Source organism: Synchiropus splendidus, chromosome 12 (genome assembly GCF_027744825.2).
Source record: "Synchiropus splendidus isolate RoL2022-P1 chromosome 12, RoL_Sspl_1.0, whole genome shotgun sequence".
NCBI lineage: Eukaryota > Metazoa > Chordata > Actinopteri > Syngnathiformes > Callionymidae > Synchiropus > Synchiropus splendidus.
Genome location: NC_071345.1, coordinates 8,441,922 through 8,459,189, shown reverse-complemented (window position 1 = coordinate 8,459,189; position 17,268 = coordinate 8,441,922). Strand labels below are relative to the sequence as shown.

The following is a 17,268-nucleotide window of genomic DNA, read 5'->3' as shown; positions in this document are numbered from 1 at the left end:
GCATTAACCTTAAAATTTCATATAGAATAAAAATTACATATTGAGGCCATCCCATGGCTGGAACGTTTTGCTATGTTTTAGAGTTCAGCATCATCCAACTGTTATTGACTTGTATGGAAAAAGAGGAGAGGAAAAGCAGCATTCATGTGCTCGCTGGTGCCATTAGACCTGCATGTCATTAAATCTTGTGGAGGTCACTCCTTTAATGGATCAACCAGCAGCACATCCAGTCCAAACAATTCTCTCTTTCCACTTTTCACTGCTCTGAAAGAAATAAAAAACACCAATGTTAAAAGGAAAACGACGAGAATTCTAGGTGTTGTTCTCATGTAGTGAACCTGGCGTTGCACACAGGTTGCATTTTTCTGAACGAGTGCAGCTTGTTGCTGGTCAGATGGAGCCGGGTGCTGTGTCAGCATTCCGTGAGGCAGCGGAGGGTAGAGTGGATGAATCCCTACATAGTGACTGAAGCACAGCAGAAATGTCGTTATACTCTGCCCAATTGAATCTGGTCCAAGTTCAGAAAAATGCTGGCCAGTTTATTGTGTGGATGATGGCTGAATAATGGGAGGGAGAGGAACTTTATGGGCTGTTTTACTGTAGGTATGAACACCAAGCTCATGAGTCTTATCACTCTTTTGATTGCTGCATTTTAATATTGTAGATGAGGCATGTTCGCTGAGGTTTTATTTTGCGCATATTTACAATGATTTAAGCACAAAAATTTAAGTATTTTTGCATTTGAATGATATAGCTACTGTACTGTATGTTACCTGTAACTAAGTCTAAATAAGTTATAATTCATCGTATTATTTAGCAGAGGCCAGCATGTTATCCAGCCTTAAGCGTCCGTGCATTCACTACTTATTGAGGTTAATTTTTGGTTTGGAACATGTATTACCATAATTAAACGACTTAATGTATGCATTAGTGGCATATTACACAGTTATTACTCATGATAATGCACTGTGTAGCATCTTGGTTATGGATTGGCCTGGAATGGTTGCCAAAAATTCACCTTATTACTGGTTGTTCATAGGTTAATTTGTCTTTTCTTATTTGAAGTAAAACCTTTTTTACAACTTGTTTGGGAGTTATAAGTAACATACACATTTTTTATGACTTAAAATCTTGCCAAGAGGATTTGAATCTTGTAATGGTGTTGAAGTTGTATTAAGTGAACCCTCTCCGTGCCATGTGTAAAATCCATCCCATTATTGTTGAATTGAAAAAGAGTCCTGCCCTGTGCTGTCATTTTATCTTACTGTTCACTTCAACCAGGACTGTTTGTTGAATATCACCCTCTCTCCTTTCACCAGAGAGGAAGTATTAATGTCCTCTTCACCCTCCTCCAGGAAGGCAAACCCTATATTTAAACCCTCAGGGAAATATGAAATCCATCACTTGTCGCCACAAGCTTAATTTGGGGTTCCTAGCGCTGGTGGAAATCATGCTGCCTAATGAATCCTGTCAACTTTTGAAAGACTTTCTCACTCACCTACGTCACATTCAAGCTAAGGTCACAAGAGGAGATGAGAGTGGCAGTTGTCGTCATCCAGTGGGTCCTGGCTGACGTCTCTGCTGCACAATTCAAAAACCTAGCGGATGTTTATAACCTTAATGGTCTTGAAAAGCTGCTTACTTGTGTCAATGCAGTCCCCTGACTGTCCTGCTTTCAAAACATCACGTCCGTTGTCAAAGTCAACGACGGATGTCCTTTTACCAAAATTAGCTCAGCACATATCGCTAACAAACTTTTCAGGTAGCGATGCAGAGATCAATACGACAATATACTATATGTCTCAGTATTTTTGGCATTATTCCTGTTGATTTATGGATCCAAATGTCTGGTAATCATTCAAATGTAAGTGAGTCTGTGGATGGAGCCGGGACAAACATAAGAAAGCGACTGTACTGCTGGATTATTTGTGAATCTGACTAGGCTTCTGGTAATTTATCATACAGTCAGAAGTGTTATTAGCAGCGCGGCTTGTTTTTTTAACGGAAAACCTTTGGAATGGATTGCACCTTGATCCAAGTCCTGTCCGGTGCATATCTGGCCTTCCTGAGGTCTGTTTGAAACTTGAGCCCCTTTCATTGTTGATACATTGAAGGAAATGTTGCGCGTCGACAGTTGATGAGATGATCTAAATTTTCTGTGTTAATGTTACTCTTTATTATGTTTTTAAATGTTCAATGTTCACTGTGCATAAATAGATTGTAAACACACTTAATGCTGCTATCAATTTATGCAATTCATTTTATCCTTGTGTTAGAAATGAATGACCTATTTTGGTTTTTATTTTCATACCACGCTTTTCTCTCTCTTTTCAGGCAGGTATGATATTTACTTCATGTATACCATTAGAAAACATAATGATAATGTGCATTTTGATTAGATTTATCTGTTACTGTATAATAACAGAATGTGATGTACAACACATTTTTATTCCTTTATTATTTTTATGCAGCTGTTAAACATCAGTCTCTGAAGTATACGATCATGTCAGCTACTGAAAAGTGAATATTGGAAAAAGATCCAGATCGTTCTGGTGCTTCACAATGATCCATCTGGGACGTGATTCGAAATAGATCAATGTGTTTTTTTTCTTCGTGTTGCGCTATGACGGTACTTTTGGATGCTGAACTGAGGAAGCAGCTTGTCACTAGAGGTCTGCTCAGTTTTTTTTCGCAGGAGCTGAACATCAAAGACAAGTCTGACAAAGATGTGTTTGGTTCAAGCCGAAGTTTTGGATATATTGTCAGTCCGTATCTCATCATGGAGATAGCTTATATTTTTAACTGAGCAGTTCTAATTTTGTGGGTTGGTGGTTGTAATTTTTTCTAGTGGTGGTGTAAAAATAGTTGCTGACACTAAACCCTTGGCAGATGTGTTCACTTTTGCAGTAGTGATAGAATGATATATTAGTACTGAGCAGAGCTAGCATTGCAGATATTCACCATATTTTGTTATTAAATCAAAGTATCTTGACCTGATGCTTTATTTTTGTCCCGTTGTTCCCCAAGAGTCAAGAATTCAGATGGAATTTGTCCTTGCCTGATATTCTGTACATATTGAGGGGCATTCTAGCTGGCAAGTTTCGCTGTTTGGAGTGCATTAAATGGACCGATGTTCAGGAAGGGAATAACCTTCCCTTACTGGGATAATTTTGAGATTTTCCTCTGTAAATCAATTTCTTTGGTAACACCATTTACCCTTTTATCATGACGTCTCTGTCCCTGGACTTTGAGCGTTTTCTTCTGCTCTCACGCTGTCTTTTAGAAAGGATTAAAGGTGGCGTGAACTTTGCACTGCATGAAAATGGTATCAGTTAATGTGATTAGCAGAAACTGCCTTGGAGAGGCTGCTGATCCTTTCACAGAGAGGGCGTGTTGCATAACAGGTTTGTCTGTCTCTTCTGATCCAGGTGTACTTGTCTGTCCTGAGCCAGACATGCTGCTTGCTCTGGGGAAGGTGATTGAAGAGTTCCAAATTAGCCACACTTGTTTTGACATTGACGTTGTGTAGCTTGATTATTTGAGCTCGTCTTCATGTCAAAGAAATAACGTCCAGCTCATGTGACTCTTCTCTACCTAAAAAGAGCTTCAGTTGTAACAATGTAGTTTTGAACTTTTCACCTTTTTTCCCCCAAAGACCCATTAATCTTCAACATGTTATGGGTGTTTTTTTTTTCCCTTTTTTTATGTCCTCCATTGTTACAGTGTTTTTGTCCTTGTACTTCTGCTGACTCTGATGCAACACAAAGCTGTCCCTATATTTGATTTGCTCTCCTTGCTGAGCGTTTGAAACCTTCAGTTGCAAAAGGTGAAAGAATAGCAATGCTTTGGGCATCATTTATGAAAGGTGTAAAAGTGTTTGTTCTAAGAATAATGATTAAGGATTATGTAGTCAAAAGAGTAGTGATCTGAATCAAGTGTCAAACTCAAGGTCAGGGGGCCATCCCAGTCGTCTAATATGGCCCATGACAGCTTTAAATATGTATAGTTGGCTGAACGTTGGACAGAAAAAACTTCATTGAGAAAAAAAACCATCTTACTTTTTGTGCTCTGTGTTGGTGGTGGTGAGGGATGCTCTTATTTCCTGTTTAATAAGTTATTGTTATTATTATTATTTATTTGGATGATAATTTTCGTCACACTCATGATTGAGTTTGAACCCCTGCTCTAAGTGATTCAAGAGTAGCGTTGTTTAACCGTACTTGGCAATGAAGTGACCCCACTACTTTAACTTGAATAACCTGTTAGTCCCATTACAACCCTGAAGAAGTCACAAGGAAGTTTTGTAACTGACTTATCAGTTGACATTCTAAAGTTGACGTTGTATCCAAGATAAATGACAGAACTGACGAATATGTCCTTAAGGGCCATGTTGTACTGCTTCATGGCAGAAGTTGACATTAAGGGGGTGATGACTAGAGATGTTTTGGACAAGCAGAGGCAAGCAACAGAATGGAAAGTTTCAGCTGTACCCTGGTGAAGATAAAACATGCTTTGTTAGCGCTCCTAGTTATCCACTGCTGTTTAGCCTCTGCTGATAATTCAACGTAATTCCATGTTGTGTTTGTGTCCTCATGTATGCATGTGTCTCCCTGCTCCTGATCCATTTAATCCCCAAGTGTCCTGTGACTTCTAATTCTTATCTTGCCTGTCTCCATGTGACGTCTGATCTCCCAGATCGATGTTTCACAGCTAGGTGCTCAGCTGTTGCACTCGCAGGATGCCTCGCCAGCTCACACTAATCTTCACACTGGACTATATTTACCCACACACATTCACACATTAATCTCCATTCATCTGTCCTGTGTGTTCGCCCTGCGACACGATAACACCTGCGAACCCCCCGAGAAATCTGAAGTCTTTCACATCTGACTCACTTGCATATCATTTCTATAGCAACGGCCGCCTCGGTCTGGGTGACCCGAAGGTTTGAAGTGCAGAGCTCATTGTCCTCTTCCTTCCAGTGAGGCAGCTGAGACTAGCCATTGTATATGGGAGTGTGTGGGTGTGAAAACACAGTAAATTGGGCCACACGACTCCTTGCTGCATGGTTCACTTGAGGTTTGTTGTTTGAACGGCTGCGTATTAATATTCACAACAGATGCCCTTAATCCCTCTGTGTTCACCTTGAATAACTCTGAGGTTTATTACCAACAGCACTGAGCTATCGATTGACACAAATGTCATTCGTCTGCACTGCTGCTATCATCGTCCTTCGTGACTTATTGAATCCCGATACAAGACTCGCAGGAAGAAAAATGAAATGTGACACACCTGCTTTTGTCCTTCGTTCTACAGTCACATTATATATATGTTATGCCTCCGTATATTGTGGTATGAGAGGTTCACTCAACTATCATTGGTGCTCTCCATGTTCAGAGCAGAGCTCGTCTAAATTTTGTTTTGTCTTATACGTTATCACATCAGAAACCAGTAATGAGACAGGGGGCGCTGCTAAGAATTGTCTCAGTGGCAAAGGAAAATCTACTGCGATATACAATGTAACCATGAAGGGATTCAGTTAACGCCATGCAAAGAATTTTTGGCCATATACATCATGTTAGCTCTCATGCTGTCTCGTCCTAAAGTTCCCCCTACTCTTCACCTCCATGCCCATTAGCGGAGTCCTTACTAACTTTCATTCCTCTTCTCTCCAGCTCATACTTCAACCATTTCCTTACTCACATGACAGATCAATCTATCATCTTCAAAAATCGGCGTCATTTTAAAAAAATAATCTGTCGAGTTGAAGCTTCTTAGCTATTTAGCCATGCAAATTTGCTTATTTAGCTTCTAAATTCTGGGTTTTTGAAACCAGCTTTGTGCAATTTAGCCTTAACTCTGGTGACTATTCAAACTTGTGATTCTCTCTGAGTAGCATCCAACACTGTTTCATTGGAATTTAGCTGACCTTTGTTCTTGTGTGCCGGTTCTCCTCAAGCAGAACCAGTACACAATATACACTTCTTCATTTTGCCGATTAACTCTTAACACTTAAACTAAAATAACTCCCTGATCCAACTGCTTAGCAGTCGCACTTGCACTCAAAAGTGAAAGCCCTTCTAATACCTGGTTTGTCTTGTGTGTTCAAGCATGTTGAGGCCACGTGCTTCTCTCTGCTCCCAGCTTAGGATTATTCTACTGGGAATGGGCTGAGTCACGCTTCAGAAGTACAGACAAGCTGAGATGACGTGTGTTTGTGTGTTTGTGTGTGTGTTTGTGTGTGGATGTTGATGAGATGTGTTTGAGATGAACAGCATTGTTGGGAGTACAGTTTGGTCACCATTCTCTCCTATATTGTAGTATATGATTCATCAACATTACTCAACAGTTTCAACCCCAAATTGTTGACTAACCTTTACTTTGATATTTGTGGTACAGTAATCTTACTAGTTGTAAAATGTGAACAGTATTCGCCTTTTTCCCCTGGAATTTGGCAAAGCTTTGGCGCTTTATTTGACAAGTAAACCCAGAGGAAAATAATTAAGTTCTGCTTTTATGGTTTGATGCACTTAGTGGTGGAAGCATGGGTCGCATTCATTTGACAGAATATTAATGAACCACAGTTGAAAAATGTATTTGAAACAAAGTGGCTGCACACACACGATGCTTTCAATAGAAGATGTTGTGAGCCATGCATTCTCTGGAAACTAGAGCGCAGGGTGCAACTTGGGTTCAGAATGAGGAAAAAGAAGGAGTTATTTTTGTCTGTTGGGTATTAACAGCTCCTGTGTTGCACTGCAGAATTAGGTTAACCCATCCTTTCATCTGGAGCCTTTCCAAATTTAGCCTATTGAAATTTCGACTTGGATTTCACTGCATTTCCGGTTTAGAGAATAGAAACCATTTTTGATTATTTTTAGGGATGTTCCTTGACAGTTTTTATGTGTCCGTCAGGTGGTTCTGGTGCGGTGGAATGAGCCCTTCCAGAAATTGGCCACTTGTGATACAGATGGAGGGATTTTTGTTTGGATCCAGTATGAAGGTCGCTGGTCGGTGGAGCTGGTGAACGACCGTGGAGCTCAGGTGAGAGGGACTCCAGAACCTGATGTCTTCCATTGAACTTTCTTTGAGGGAATCTGATCAGGGTGTGTGTTTTTGTGCAGGTGAGTGACTTCACCTGGTCCCACGACGGCACCCAGGCTCTCATCTCCTATCGTGATGGTTTCGTCCTGGTGGGATCCGTCAGTGGGCAGAGGCACTGGTCCTCTGAGATCAACCTGGAGAGTCAGATTACCTGTGGGATCTGGACCCCTGATGACCAGCAGGTAGAGTACATGCTCTAAATATTCCTCATGTTGAGAAGCTTTCTTTCTTTTTTATTCTCACGTGATGTGACTTGATATCACTCTAGGTCTTGTTTGGCACCGCGGACGGCCAGGTGATAGTGATGGATTGTCACGGGCGAATGCTGGCCCACATTCTGCTGCATGAGTCGGATGGCATTGTTGGCATGTCCTGGAATTACCCCAGTTTCCTTGTGGAGGACAGCAGTGAGAGCGACACTGATTCAGACGACTATTCCCCGAGGCAAGGTATGCTGCAGAGAGGGCTTCACACTTCTTCAAACTTTACACCTTTCACTTGCATAATGTGGCACCTTTAGAGAGATGGCAGCTATTGATGTGTCAGACTTTCACTTTGTGTCATTTTTTACACTCCGGCAGAGACTATGAATAGAACGATAGATCAAGGTTCTGCTGGGTTCATTTCAGATAAACGCCTCTTCATACCAGCCAGTTCAAAGTTTCTCCACAATTTTGTCTTTTTAAGATAAAAAATGTCTTGCGTTTTTCATTTCTCAGTCCACAGTCACAAACCTCTGCTGACAGTCAGCTTCACCTCTGGAGACATCAGCTTGATGAACAACTACGACGACCTGTCTCCCACACTCATCCGCACTGGTCTCAAAGGTGCTTTGTCATCCTGCTATTCCGACTCTGCTGTTCATTTCACTTTGAATGACTGAACTGATGATTATATCTATCTCCAGATGTCGTGGTCCAGTGGTGCTCACAAGGGGACCTCCTCTCTGTGGCGGGGATGGAGAGAACCCCACTCTCCCCTGACCCCACATGCCCACCCGCCACCAAGAATGCCATCGTCAAGTTCTACAATGTTCGTGGCGAAAACATCTACACTCTGGAAACACCAGCGCAGGTGAGATGCGAACTTGTATGTGACATGTTTTTATTGTGTCAGGAAAAGGCTGAAGGCTTCAAGCTTGAGGATCATTTGACCTCTATTTCTTCCCTGCAGCGGCCGATCACCACACTCTGCTGGGGTCATCGGGACTCCCGTCTGTTCCTGGCCTGTGGTCCAGCGCTGTATGTGGTACGAGTCGAGCATCGCGTCGCCAGCCTTCAACTCCTCTGCCAGCAGGGAATCGCCACAGCAGTCAAGGAGGAGAAGGATGTTGCCAAGCTCACCATGCCTTCACGCCTGTGTTCTTACGTCACTGCCGCTTTCGTTCCCACCATCAAGGTAACACTAACGTAGACCCCAAATCACTTGGATGAAGAAACTGGTGGATACGTTTGATGTACTTTTATTGAAGTTTGTCTGTCTCTCCAGCCGCCCATACCAGATCCCAACAACATGCGTGAGTTTGTGAGCTACCCGACAGCCGGCAACGAGCGTCTACACTGCACCATGAAACGTACAGAAGACAACCCAGAGGTGGGGAGTCCCTGCTACACTCTGTACTTGGAGTACCTCGGAGGGCTGGTGCCAATCCTGAAAGGACGAAGGATTAGTAAACTGCGACCCGAATTTGTCATAATGGACCCAAAAACTGAAGGGAAAACAGGTCAGCACTGAATGATAAAATAGTTTATTTCGATGCTGCAGGCGCTTCTGTTTTAGGATATCAGTATCGCAACATCATGACATTTATTGCAACTTATTCTTTTCCTTTGAAAAAATAGGTTTGTCTCACTTTATCCGTCGCAGATGGGAATTCCTTGCACTGTTATTTGTCTGCTCATGCGTCATGTGTCTCGCTATGATTGAAGATTTGTCAGTTGTGCAGGGCAGACACGACCGTTGTTAATTAAACTCTGCTTAATGGTGGTTCTCATCGCCCAGGGCTCCACATAAATCAGCCCGCTCCTTCCCTGCAGTGATAAATGAACCTGACCATGAAATTCACATTTTAGTCTTTGGAAAATGAACAACCACGACGACATGATCAACACACTCTCTGAGAAGGAGAAGGTGGTGGCAAAGAACTGTGTTGCTCATGCCATGAGAGTTTTCCTCACTGAAATGATACAATACAGGATCGTTTTTTTGACACTAACTTGTTTTTTTTTCTTTCATATAAACAGTTTCATAAAATGCTTGACTCAAACTTAACATGGACAAATTATGAACACGTTATGTGAGAGAAATACATTAATTCTAAATGTGCAGAAAACACTCTTAGACTTTCAGTTTATTTGTTTCATTTCTTTTTATGTCTCCACAGATGAGCTCTACAGCAACAGTTTGATATCGTCCATGATTGACAGCTGTAACTGCTCTGACTCCAGTGACATTGAGCTCAGTGACGACTGGGTTGGCAAGAAGTCCCCAAAAATTTCCAGGGGAAGCAAGTCCCCCAAACTTCCCAGGTAACAGAACCCTTGTGCACGCGTCCCATAATTTAATACCTTTGAATCACTGCTCCTGTTCAGACTTGTGGAGGCTTGCATGTGCTTCTCCTGTGCATGTGTAGATAACAAAGACATGGATTAAAGCTATATTTTAAATGATGAAAATGTATTTGTTCCATAATCACATTTTTTTGAGTAATGTTTTTCACAAATGTATATTTTCCATTTAACCGTTTTCTCATAAAAGTAGTTGGAAATGTGTTTTATAAAGGAGTATTGTGACAAAATCACGACAAGATTTTAGTGCAATGTATGCACATTTAAGAGTGAAAAAAAGGCCAGATAGAAGTTCTTTGTATGTGGACACAAATCTATTTTGATATTCATTTTCTCGGTATATTATACCAGAATTGGTACAAGGATTTTCGGAACTATTTCCCCAGTAGAGTTTACAGTTTCTACTGTTGAATTATTCTGTTTGTGATCAACTTTTACCATCTGTTTTTTTGACATCTCTAAGTGCTTAGCGTGTGTGCTTGAATTCACTGCATGCCTAAACCCTCTTCTTCTTTATTTGCTACCTTCTCTGTAGAGACTTAGTTTGTCCCTTTACCAACAGAATCAACATTGATCCCAGAAAATCGCCAAAATTGTCTCGAGCCACCCAAGAGATATCAAGGTCGCCAAGGTTACCCATTCGGAAGCCATCCATCGGGTCACCAAGTCTCACTAGGAGAGAATTTCCTTTGGATGACATCACCCAGGTAAACGATGCCGAAACAAGTCGTCCTTTTTTATGTTCTGACATGTCATGTGCGTCATTGGTGTTTTTTCAGCAAAACTATCTGGCTCAAGTGACTTCAAACATTTGGGGAACAAAATTCAAGATTGTGGGCCTGGCTGCTTTTTTGCCAACTAATCTTGGCGCAGGTAACATTCAACAGGATATTATGCCTGACATTATACTTTGACATCAGTTAACAATTTTTTTATTCTTCATTTTCATTTTGTCTTTGGTCCTCTTTCAGTCATCTACAAGACGAGTCTCCTGCACCTGCAGCCCAGGCAGATGACTATATACCTGCCAGAGGTGCGAAAGATCTCCATGGAATACATCAACCTGCCAGTTTTCAGCCCAAACGTCTTCAGTGAGGATGAAGACGACCTGCCTGTCACAGGTCCTGCTGGTGGAGCAGAGGACAACCCTCCCTGCACTGTCAACATCCCCATCGCCCCCATCCACAGTCCCGCACAGGCCATGTCCCCAGCACAAAGCATCGGTTTGGTCCAGTCCCTCCTAGCCAATCAAAACGTTCAGCTGGATGTCTTGACCAATCCCACGACCACCCCCTCAGGTGCTGCCGCTGCAGCTGCTGGTTCTGACCAGAACCAAGACACTGTACTGACGGCCCAGTATTCAGTTCCCACCAGATACTCCAGTCCTGGGCAGGTGATCTTTGGAGGGCTTATGGTGGGTTCTTCTCATAGTCATCACCCTTCACAGCAGCAACAGCAACAATCCAGTCACCATCATCATCAACAACAACAACAACAACAACAACAGCAACAGCAGCATCAGCAACATTTACAGCAGCTGCAGCACCATCAACAGTTACAGCACCAACAGCTTCAGCAGCAGCAGCAGATCATGCAGCAGCAACATTTACAGCAGCAGCAACAGCTTCAGCAGCAGCTCCAGCACATCCAGCAGCAGCAGCAGCTACAACAACAAATCCAGCAACAACAACAACTGCAGCAGCATCAGCTCCAGCAGCAGCTCCAGCAGCAGCAGCAACAGATGCACCATCAAACACAGCAGCAGCAGAGTCACATGCAACACCAACTTCAGCAGCAGCTCCAAATCCAAATCCCCGTCCCATCCATGCCATCAGGGCAGTCGAGCGTGTCGATGCATCAGCTTCAGCCGGGGGCGCTGCAGATTCAGATCCCGCACCCTCCTGCCGATTTAGCCCTGGAGAGAGGAATGGCGGGAGAACACGAGCACCTACTGAAGATAAAAACCACTCGTTTGGCCCCTCAGCTGGCAGAGGGGGACACTGTGGTCTTCAGTGCCCCTCTTGAGCTCAGCAAAATGAACCCCCCTCCACCTTACCCCGGTACTGTGGCAGCCGCTGTGGCTGCTGCAGCAGCTGCTGCGTCTGTGTCTGCCTCAAACGCAGGGTCAAATGGAGCGCCTGGAATAGTAGTGGGCAACAGTGGGACCCCGCCCCCTAGTGACCTTGGCATGAAGAAAGGAGACTTTCCACTGTATCCCTCAGGTCAGCAGCAAGCTCAGTACCCCACTCCACTGGGTTATGAGAGGATCACTACCTTTGACAGCAGTGGGAATGTGGAAGAGGTTTGCCGTCCTCGAACTCGTCTGGTCTGCAACCAGAATGTCTACACTCTCCAGGGACCTGGCAGTTCTGCCACTCTCAGGGTCACTTCTTCGTCATCATCATCCTCATCAGCGGAGGGCAAAAAGGCCCAGCTGCCCTACACTTCTGCCACACTCAACAGGCTCACTGCACCCCGGTATTCTATACCTAGTGGAGACCCTCCTCCGTATCCAGACTCGGCCAACCAGAACAGTTCGATCAACAGAAATCCTAGTCAGAGGATTGACAGCAGTTTGATCCATGCCACTCTCAGGAGGGACAGCCGGGAAGCTGCTCTGAAAGTTTCTCAGATGCTAGAGCCGCCTCGCCCACTGCCTCCCAAGGCTAAAAACAGCGGTACTCTTGCAGCCTCATATCAGCAGAGGGTGCCAACAGCCTTATACACCTGCAGCCAGTGTAGCAGTGGGTCCGGTGTTGGAGGGTCTGCCCCAGGCAGCGCTAATGGAATAGCAGGCGGAACAATTATCAGACAAGATTTCCCTCCAGCCAGTGGAGCGCCTCATAGCACTGTTATCATCCACTCCAACAGTGCAACCCCTCTGGCCTCTCAGTCGTCTTACAGCCTGTTGAGCGCGCTTGAAGGTTCTGCACCACCAGCAGCAGGAGGAGGAAATGGCAGAGACCGGGTTGAATATGTCAATTCAGCTTTTACGGAGGATGAAACACTGACTCAGTCACTGCGGCATTTGGCACTTGGAGGGAGCGATTCATCCGGACTGGTGGTTAAACGCCCGCCACCCTACCAGTGGGACCCGGCTTCCACTGAGGAGGTTTGGGTCCCTCAGGAAAGGACAGCCACACTGAACCCAGCTGCCCCACCATTACCACACAAACCGCCGCCCCTTATATTGAGTCCCGCACAGCACTTGGACGTGTCGAGACTCCCCTTTGTCCTTTCACCCAAGTCACCAACGAGCCCAAGCGCAGCATCATTTCAGGCTGCAGCTGCTGCTGGATACCAAATTTCTCTCCAGTATCCCCCGGTATCAGCCTATTCAGGAGCCCAGCTCCAACCCATCCCTGGATCACCACGACCATGCTCATCTCCCAAGGAGATGGTGGCACCAGTTCCCTTTTCCCAGCAGGATGCAACTATAGTTTTACCTCCTGGGTACCCTGCTAATCTAGCTAGCCTAGCGTGCTGCCCTCTACCTCCCATGTACCCTGGGGGGAATTCATGTGCCGGGGTGACCATTCCTCCGATTGCCCTCCACACACCCTGGGGTACGTATAACTCCTGCACACCGGTGTCTACTCCTGCAGTGCCACTACCACCTAAAGCCTCTCGAATGGCCGATGAAAAGAAAGTCCTTTCTCCACCTCCTCCTCCGCCACCCCCTCCTCCACCACCACCTCCAACAGAGCTTCAGAACCACGCGGGGCTACAGGAGGCCATGGCCGAAGCGGGAGAGAGCTACCAGGAGGTGCTCTCTCTGACTGAGAGCCCTGTGCCGCAGCGCTCAGAAAAGTTCAGCAAGAAGAATCGCAAGCGAGTTGACAGTCGTGCTGAAGAGGCCAATGTGCCCTCTTTGTCTGAAGGTAGCAGATCCAAAAAGGAAGGCAGAGCTCTGGGAGATTTTAACTCCTTAATTTCTAGCCCGCGCCTCGGGGGGAGAGACAAAAAGAAGCTAAAGGGACAGAAGGAGCAGCAGTTAAAAGCTAAGAAGCTTAGCAAGGCTACTGCTAACAGTGAGTTCCAGGACAGTTCAGAAAGTGAACCGGAACTCTTCATCAGCGGGGACGAGCTGCTGAACCAGTGTCAGAGCAGCAAGAAGGGTTGGAAGAGCAAGAGGAACCTCAGGGCCGCTTGTGAGCTCGACGAGATCAAGTGCCGGAAAGCTAATGAGAAGGAGGACCGAGGGCTGGGCAGCCAGGGTTTTGTGTATGTGATGGCCAACAAGCAGCCGCTGTGGAACGAGGCCACGCAGGTGTACCAGCTGGACTTTGGTGGGCGAGTCACACAGGAGTCTGCCAAGAACTTTCAAATTGAACTGGAAGGCAGACAGGTAAGAGAGCGTTCAGTCACAGACAGACAAACAGGCTGCATGATCTGATCCTGTTTTCATTTGTTTTCAGGTGATGCAGTTTGGCCGGATCGACGGCAACGCATACATCCTGGACTTTCAATATCCCTTCTCTGCTGTGCAGGCCTTCGCAGTGGCTTTGGCAAATGTCACTCAACGCCTCAAATGAGATACCCAATCTCACTTTACCCCGAGTTATATCTGGGATTTAATGCAATTTGTTCAAGGGGCACAATTGTTTTATAGAAACAGAGGTACAGAGTGAGCCTTGGTCAGTTAGAGAGAGCCACACAGTGATGCTGCACTACACATTGCTGCAACTTGAGTTAGTGCAATAAGATTGGCTGCATTTTCGCAGAGAGGCCCTCAGATGAGCTCCGGTTGCTGGCCTTGCATGTGGAGCCAAAGAGTGTCTTTGGCCATAGTCATGCGAAATAAATGCTGCTTTTGGTGAGCGGAGAGAGGATCAGTCGGTTAAGCGAGGCAGCAGTAATACTTGAAATCACACTCTGGGGAAGAAAGTTTCCAGAGCACAGGTACTACTGGGCACTCAAATCCACAGCTGTATACATAAATAACTACTTTGTTATACAGATTTTGCTAACAGAATTTTACTACATGACAATGGAGGATAGATCTTGTGTTCCTTTCTCACATGTATTGTATTTCTATCTCAATTTGGGCCTGAGTTATTGTTTGGGAGCTTCATGCGACTCTGCTGATGGTTTCCCAACAAGGGGTCCTGAAGGATGAAAGCTACGTTCACATCACCATACAGACACTCCAGCTGAGGGCCGTGGTTAGCAGCAGCCACACCTCAAATCTTCAACCGTTCTGTTACCTGCCAGTTAAGAAACAGGACATTTAAATCTAGAAATTTGATCACGATACCAATGCTTTATCTTTTGTTTTACTCAGTGATATCTCCTATGAACGTCAAGCTATGACCTTCTAGAAAAATGTTATGGTAATGTTTTCACCTGTTGCCCTCAAATGAAGCATCTTCAGTCCAAATCAGGCGTCTGTGGATGGAAAGTAGAAGCAGTGTAAATGTCGGTAAAACGACACAAACCTAACCAATACTACAAAGGCGGTAATGTGAATGTAGCCGGAGCTATGTTACAACTTCTATCTTTTGATTTGGGTCTTCGTTGTTTGCGAATAACTGTTCACACCCTGTTGCTTTTTACGATACACCTGCTTTATTTTGGAGACTGGCAGCTGAATTCAGTCCAGTCTGGACAATTCAGGTAGAAGGGTGTGCTCAATAGCTTTGACTGACAAATCCTGTGCTTAGTGGAATACCTACCACCGGGTGACAAACACACGAACAAGGCCATGGGTTCAGTAACTCAACCTGCCGCGGGATGATTTGTCACCTGCTGTCACTTCTGTGAAGTGAGTGAGTAGTTTAGGGGCCTGACCCTCATCTTTAGAGTCCACACGGAAAATGTAAGCAAGGAAATATTTTTTGTAAATCTCTCCTATGCCATTTCACATTTGTGTACGTACATATCAGTCATATGTATATGTTGTAAAGAGACTGAGATGTGTCTCCACTGTGCTTTCCGAGAGTAATTCCAGATGTGGAGCAAAGCTGGAAATCCGCTACAAACCAGCTGACGACATTGTGGCTGGATTGTTGAAGTCAATTTTTGCAATGAAGGATGTTCTGAACTGAGCTGATAATGAGAATAGACAAAGCCGTTTCCAACCCCGAAACATCTGTTTGGAAGTACATTACAATCTTGGCCAGAAGTTTAACACCATCCTCTCATATGGAAATGTATAGTCGCCTGACTGTGTTTAATGGCTTCAGATCCCGTCTCAGTTATGAGGTTATTAAGCCAAGTGAAATGCAAGCGAAGACCCTGCCATCTGAAGGATTGCACTGAGGTCAAATGAATTTGGGGTGACGTGAGATTAATAGCCATGTCAATGACAAGGTTTTCCCTGTTGTGGGATGAGTAATGGATTCTCTTAGCTCTGGCATTTGCAAGGTACAAATTGTTGCTTGAGCTTCTTTGAGATCAGAATCTACTGATACTAGGAAGTACTCAATATTTTCCTGGAGGACAGCACTCTTTGTTGTCGCTTAAAGGTTAATCAGGACCTTCAAAGATGGATACGCTTCTACAAAGTCAATCGCTCGGAGGAAACCTGCAATGAAAGGAAAAGTGGAATGACGAAGGCGAACATTAGAAGTGGACTTTCCGGTTTAGAATAACCATCGTTGCCTACGTCTCTTAAGGGGTGGTCCTAAACTTTTGGCCTTCAATGAGATTAGGATGGTGAAAATGAACTCTCGTCACTGAACGATCCGACCGCGTGCCAAACCTTATCCTTTCAATTCAAGCAGAGTGTCACTTTGAAATTTGAAAAACAACTTTGGACCAGTTGGTCTCTAAATAAATGAGATTAAATTCTCAGTGTGACGTCGCGTCACATTGAGTTGCATGTCTGCCAAACGTAGTGATGGGCAGTTGAAAACAAGTCTACTGATGAAATGAAAATAATAGACATGAGCATGGCGTAAAACCATCTTTTTATGTTTAGTAGTGCAATATTATGTTGAGGGACAAAACCCTTGTCATCACTTTTGACCACCGTTTAATGCTGTTCTTTAAGCATCTCCATCGCTGGTCTGTGTTCTTTTATTTATGAGATTATTTCCACAAGGATTATCTATACAGACTGTATATTGTGCATTTTTTAAAAACATTTTTTTGTGTTTATTTGTTGCAAGTGTAGCCCAAATTTGTAAAGTGTGGGGGACGGGTGGGGCAGAAAGGGTCAAAATCTCATGTGTTGTGATGTTTGCATTGGATGAAAAAGATGTGAATGAGTTAAGTGCCCAATTAAGTGTAGTTGGTAGAAAAGTCCCGTAGTGTGTAAGTGTCAGGTCGAGATGTGTGTGTTCTCCAAACGTGCAGTCTACCGACCCCATCAGTGTTAAAACCTTTTCAGACGTGTGCGTGCTCATGGCTTCTTACGCACACACACACACACACACACACGCAGTTCCTGTCTCCTCAGGATTCACTCGACAGATTCTGAGACAACCTGTTGTAGATATTGTAGGATTCGGGTTTTCTTTAGAGACAATGTGCTTTGTATTTGTAGATGTCGACATAATGATGAAAACACTTGAAAAAAAAATGAGTTGGTGACTGAACGTTTATAGTGAATGGATAGTAAGGCATGCCATGTAAATTATTTTATAATTGTATA

At 44.2% G+C, this 17,268-nt stretch overlaps 1 protein-coding gene across 3 annotated transcripts in view; it reads left to right on the top strand.

Annotated features, from left to right (window-relative positions):
* The window catches only part of tulp4a (TUB like protein 4a), a 20,826-nt gene extending 3,558 nt beyond the window's left edge, over positions 1–17,268 (top strand). For 2 of the 3 annotated variants that reach the window (XM_053880856.1, XM_053880857.1), the window contains exons 3-14: positions 6,916–7,044; positions 7,125–7,286; positions 7,373–7,553; positions 7,824–7,931; positions 8,012–8,178; positions 8,278–8,502; positions 8,593–8,827; positions 9,488–9,632; positions 10,207–10,378; positions 10,451–10,544; positions 10,643–14,019; positions 14,090–17,268. In XM_053880856.1, coding sequence (XP_053736831.1) covers positions 6,916–7,044; positions 7,125–7,286; positions 7,373–7,553; positions 7,824–7,931; positions 8,012–8,178; positions 8,278–8,502; positions 8,593–8,827; positions 9,488–9,632; positions 10,207–10,378; positions 10,451–10,544; positions 10,643–14,019; positions 14,090–14,206 — 5,112 coding nt within the window. In that variant the 3' untranslated portion in view covers positions 14,207–17,268. The remainder of the gene's footprint in view (positions 1–6,915; positions 7,045–7,124; positions 7,287–7,372; positions 7,554–7,823; positions 7,932–8,011; positions 8,179–8,277; positions 8,503–8,592; positions 8,828–9,487; positions 9,633–10,206; positions 10,379–10,450; positions 10,545–10,642; positions 14,020–14,089) is intronic. The other variant, XM_053880858.1, reaches the window with a different exon arrangement.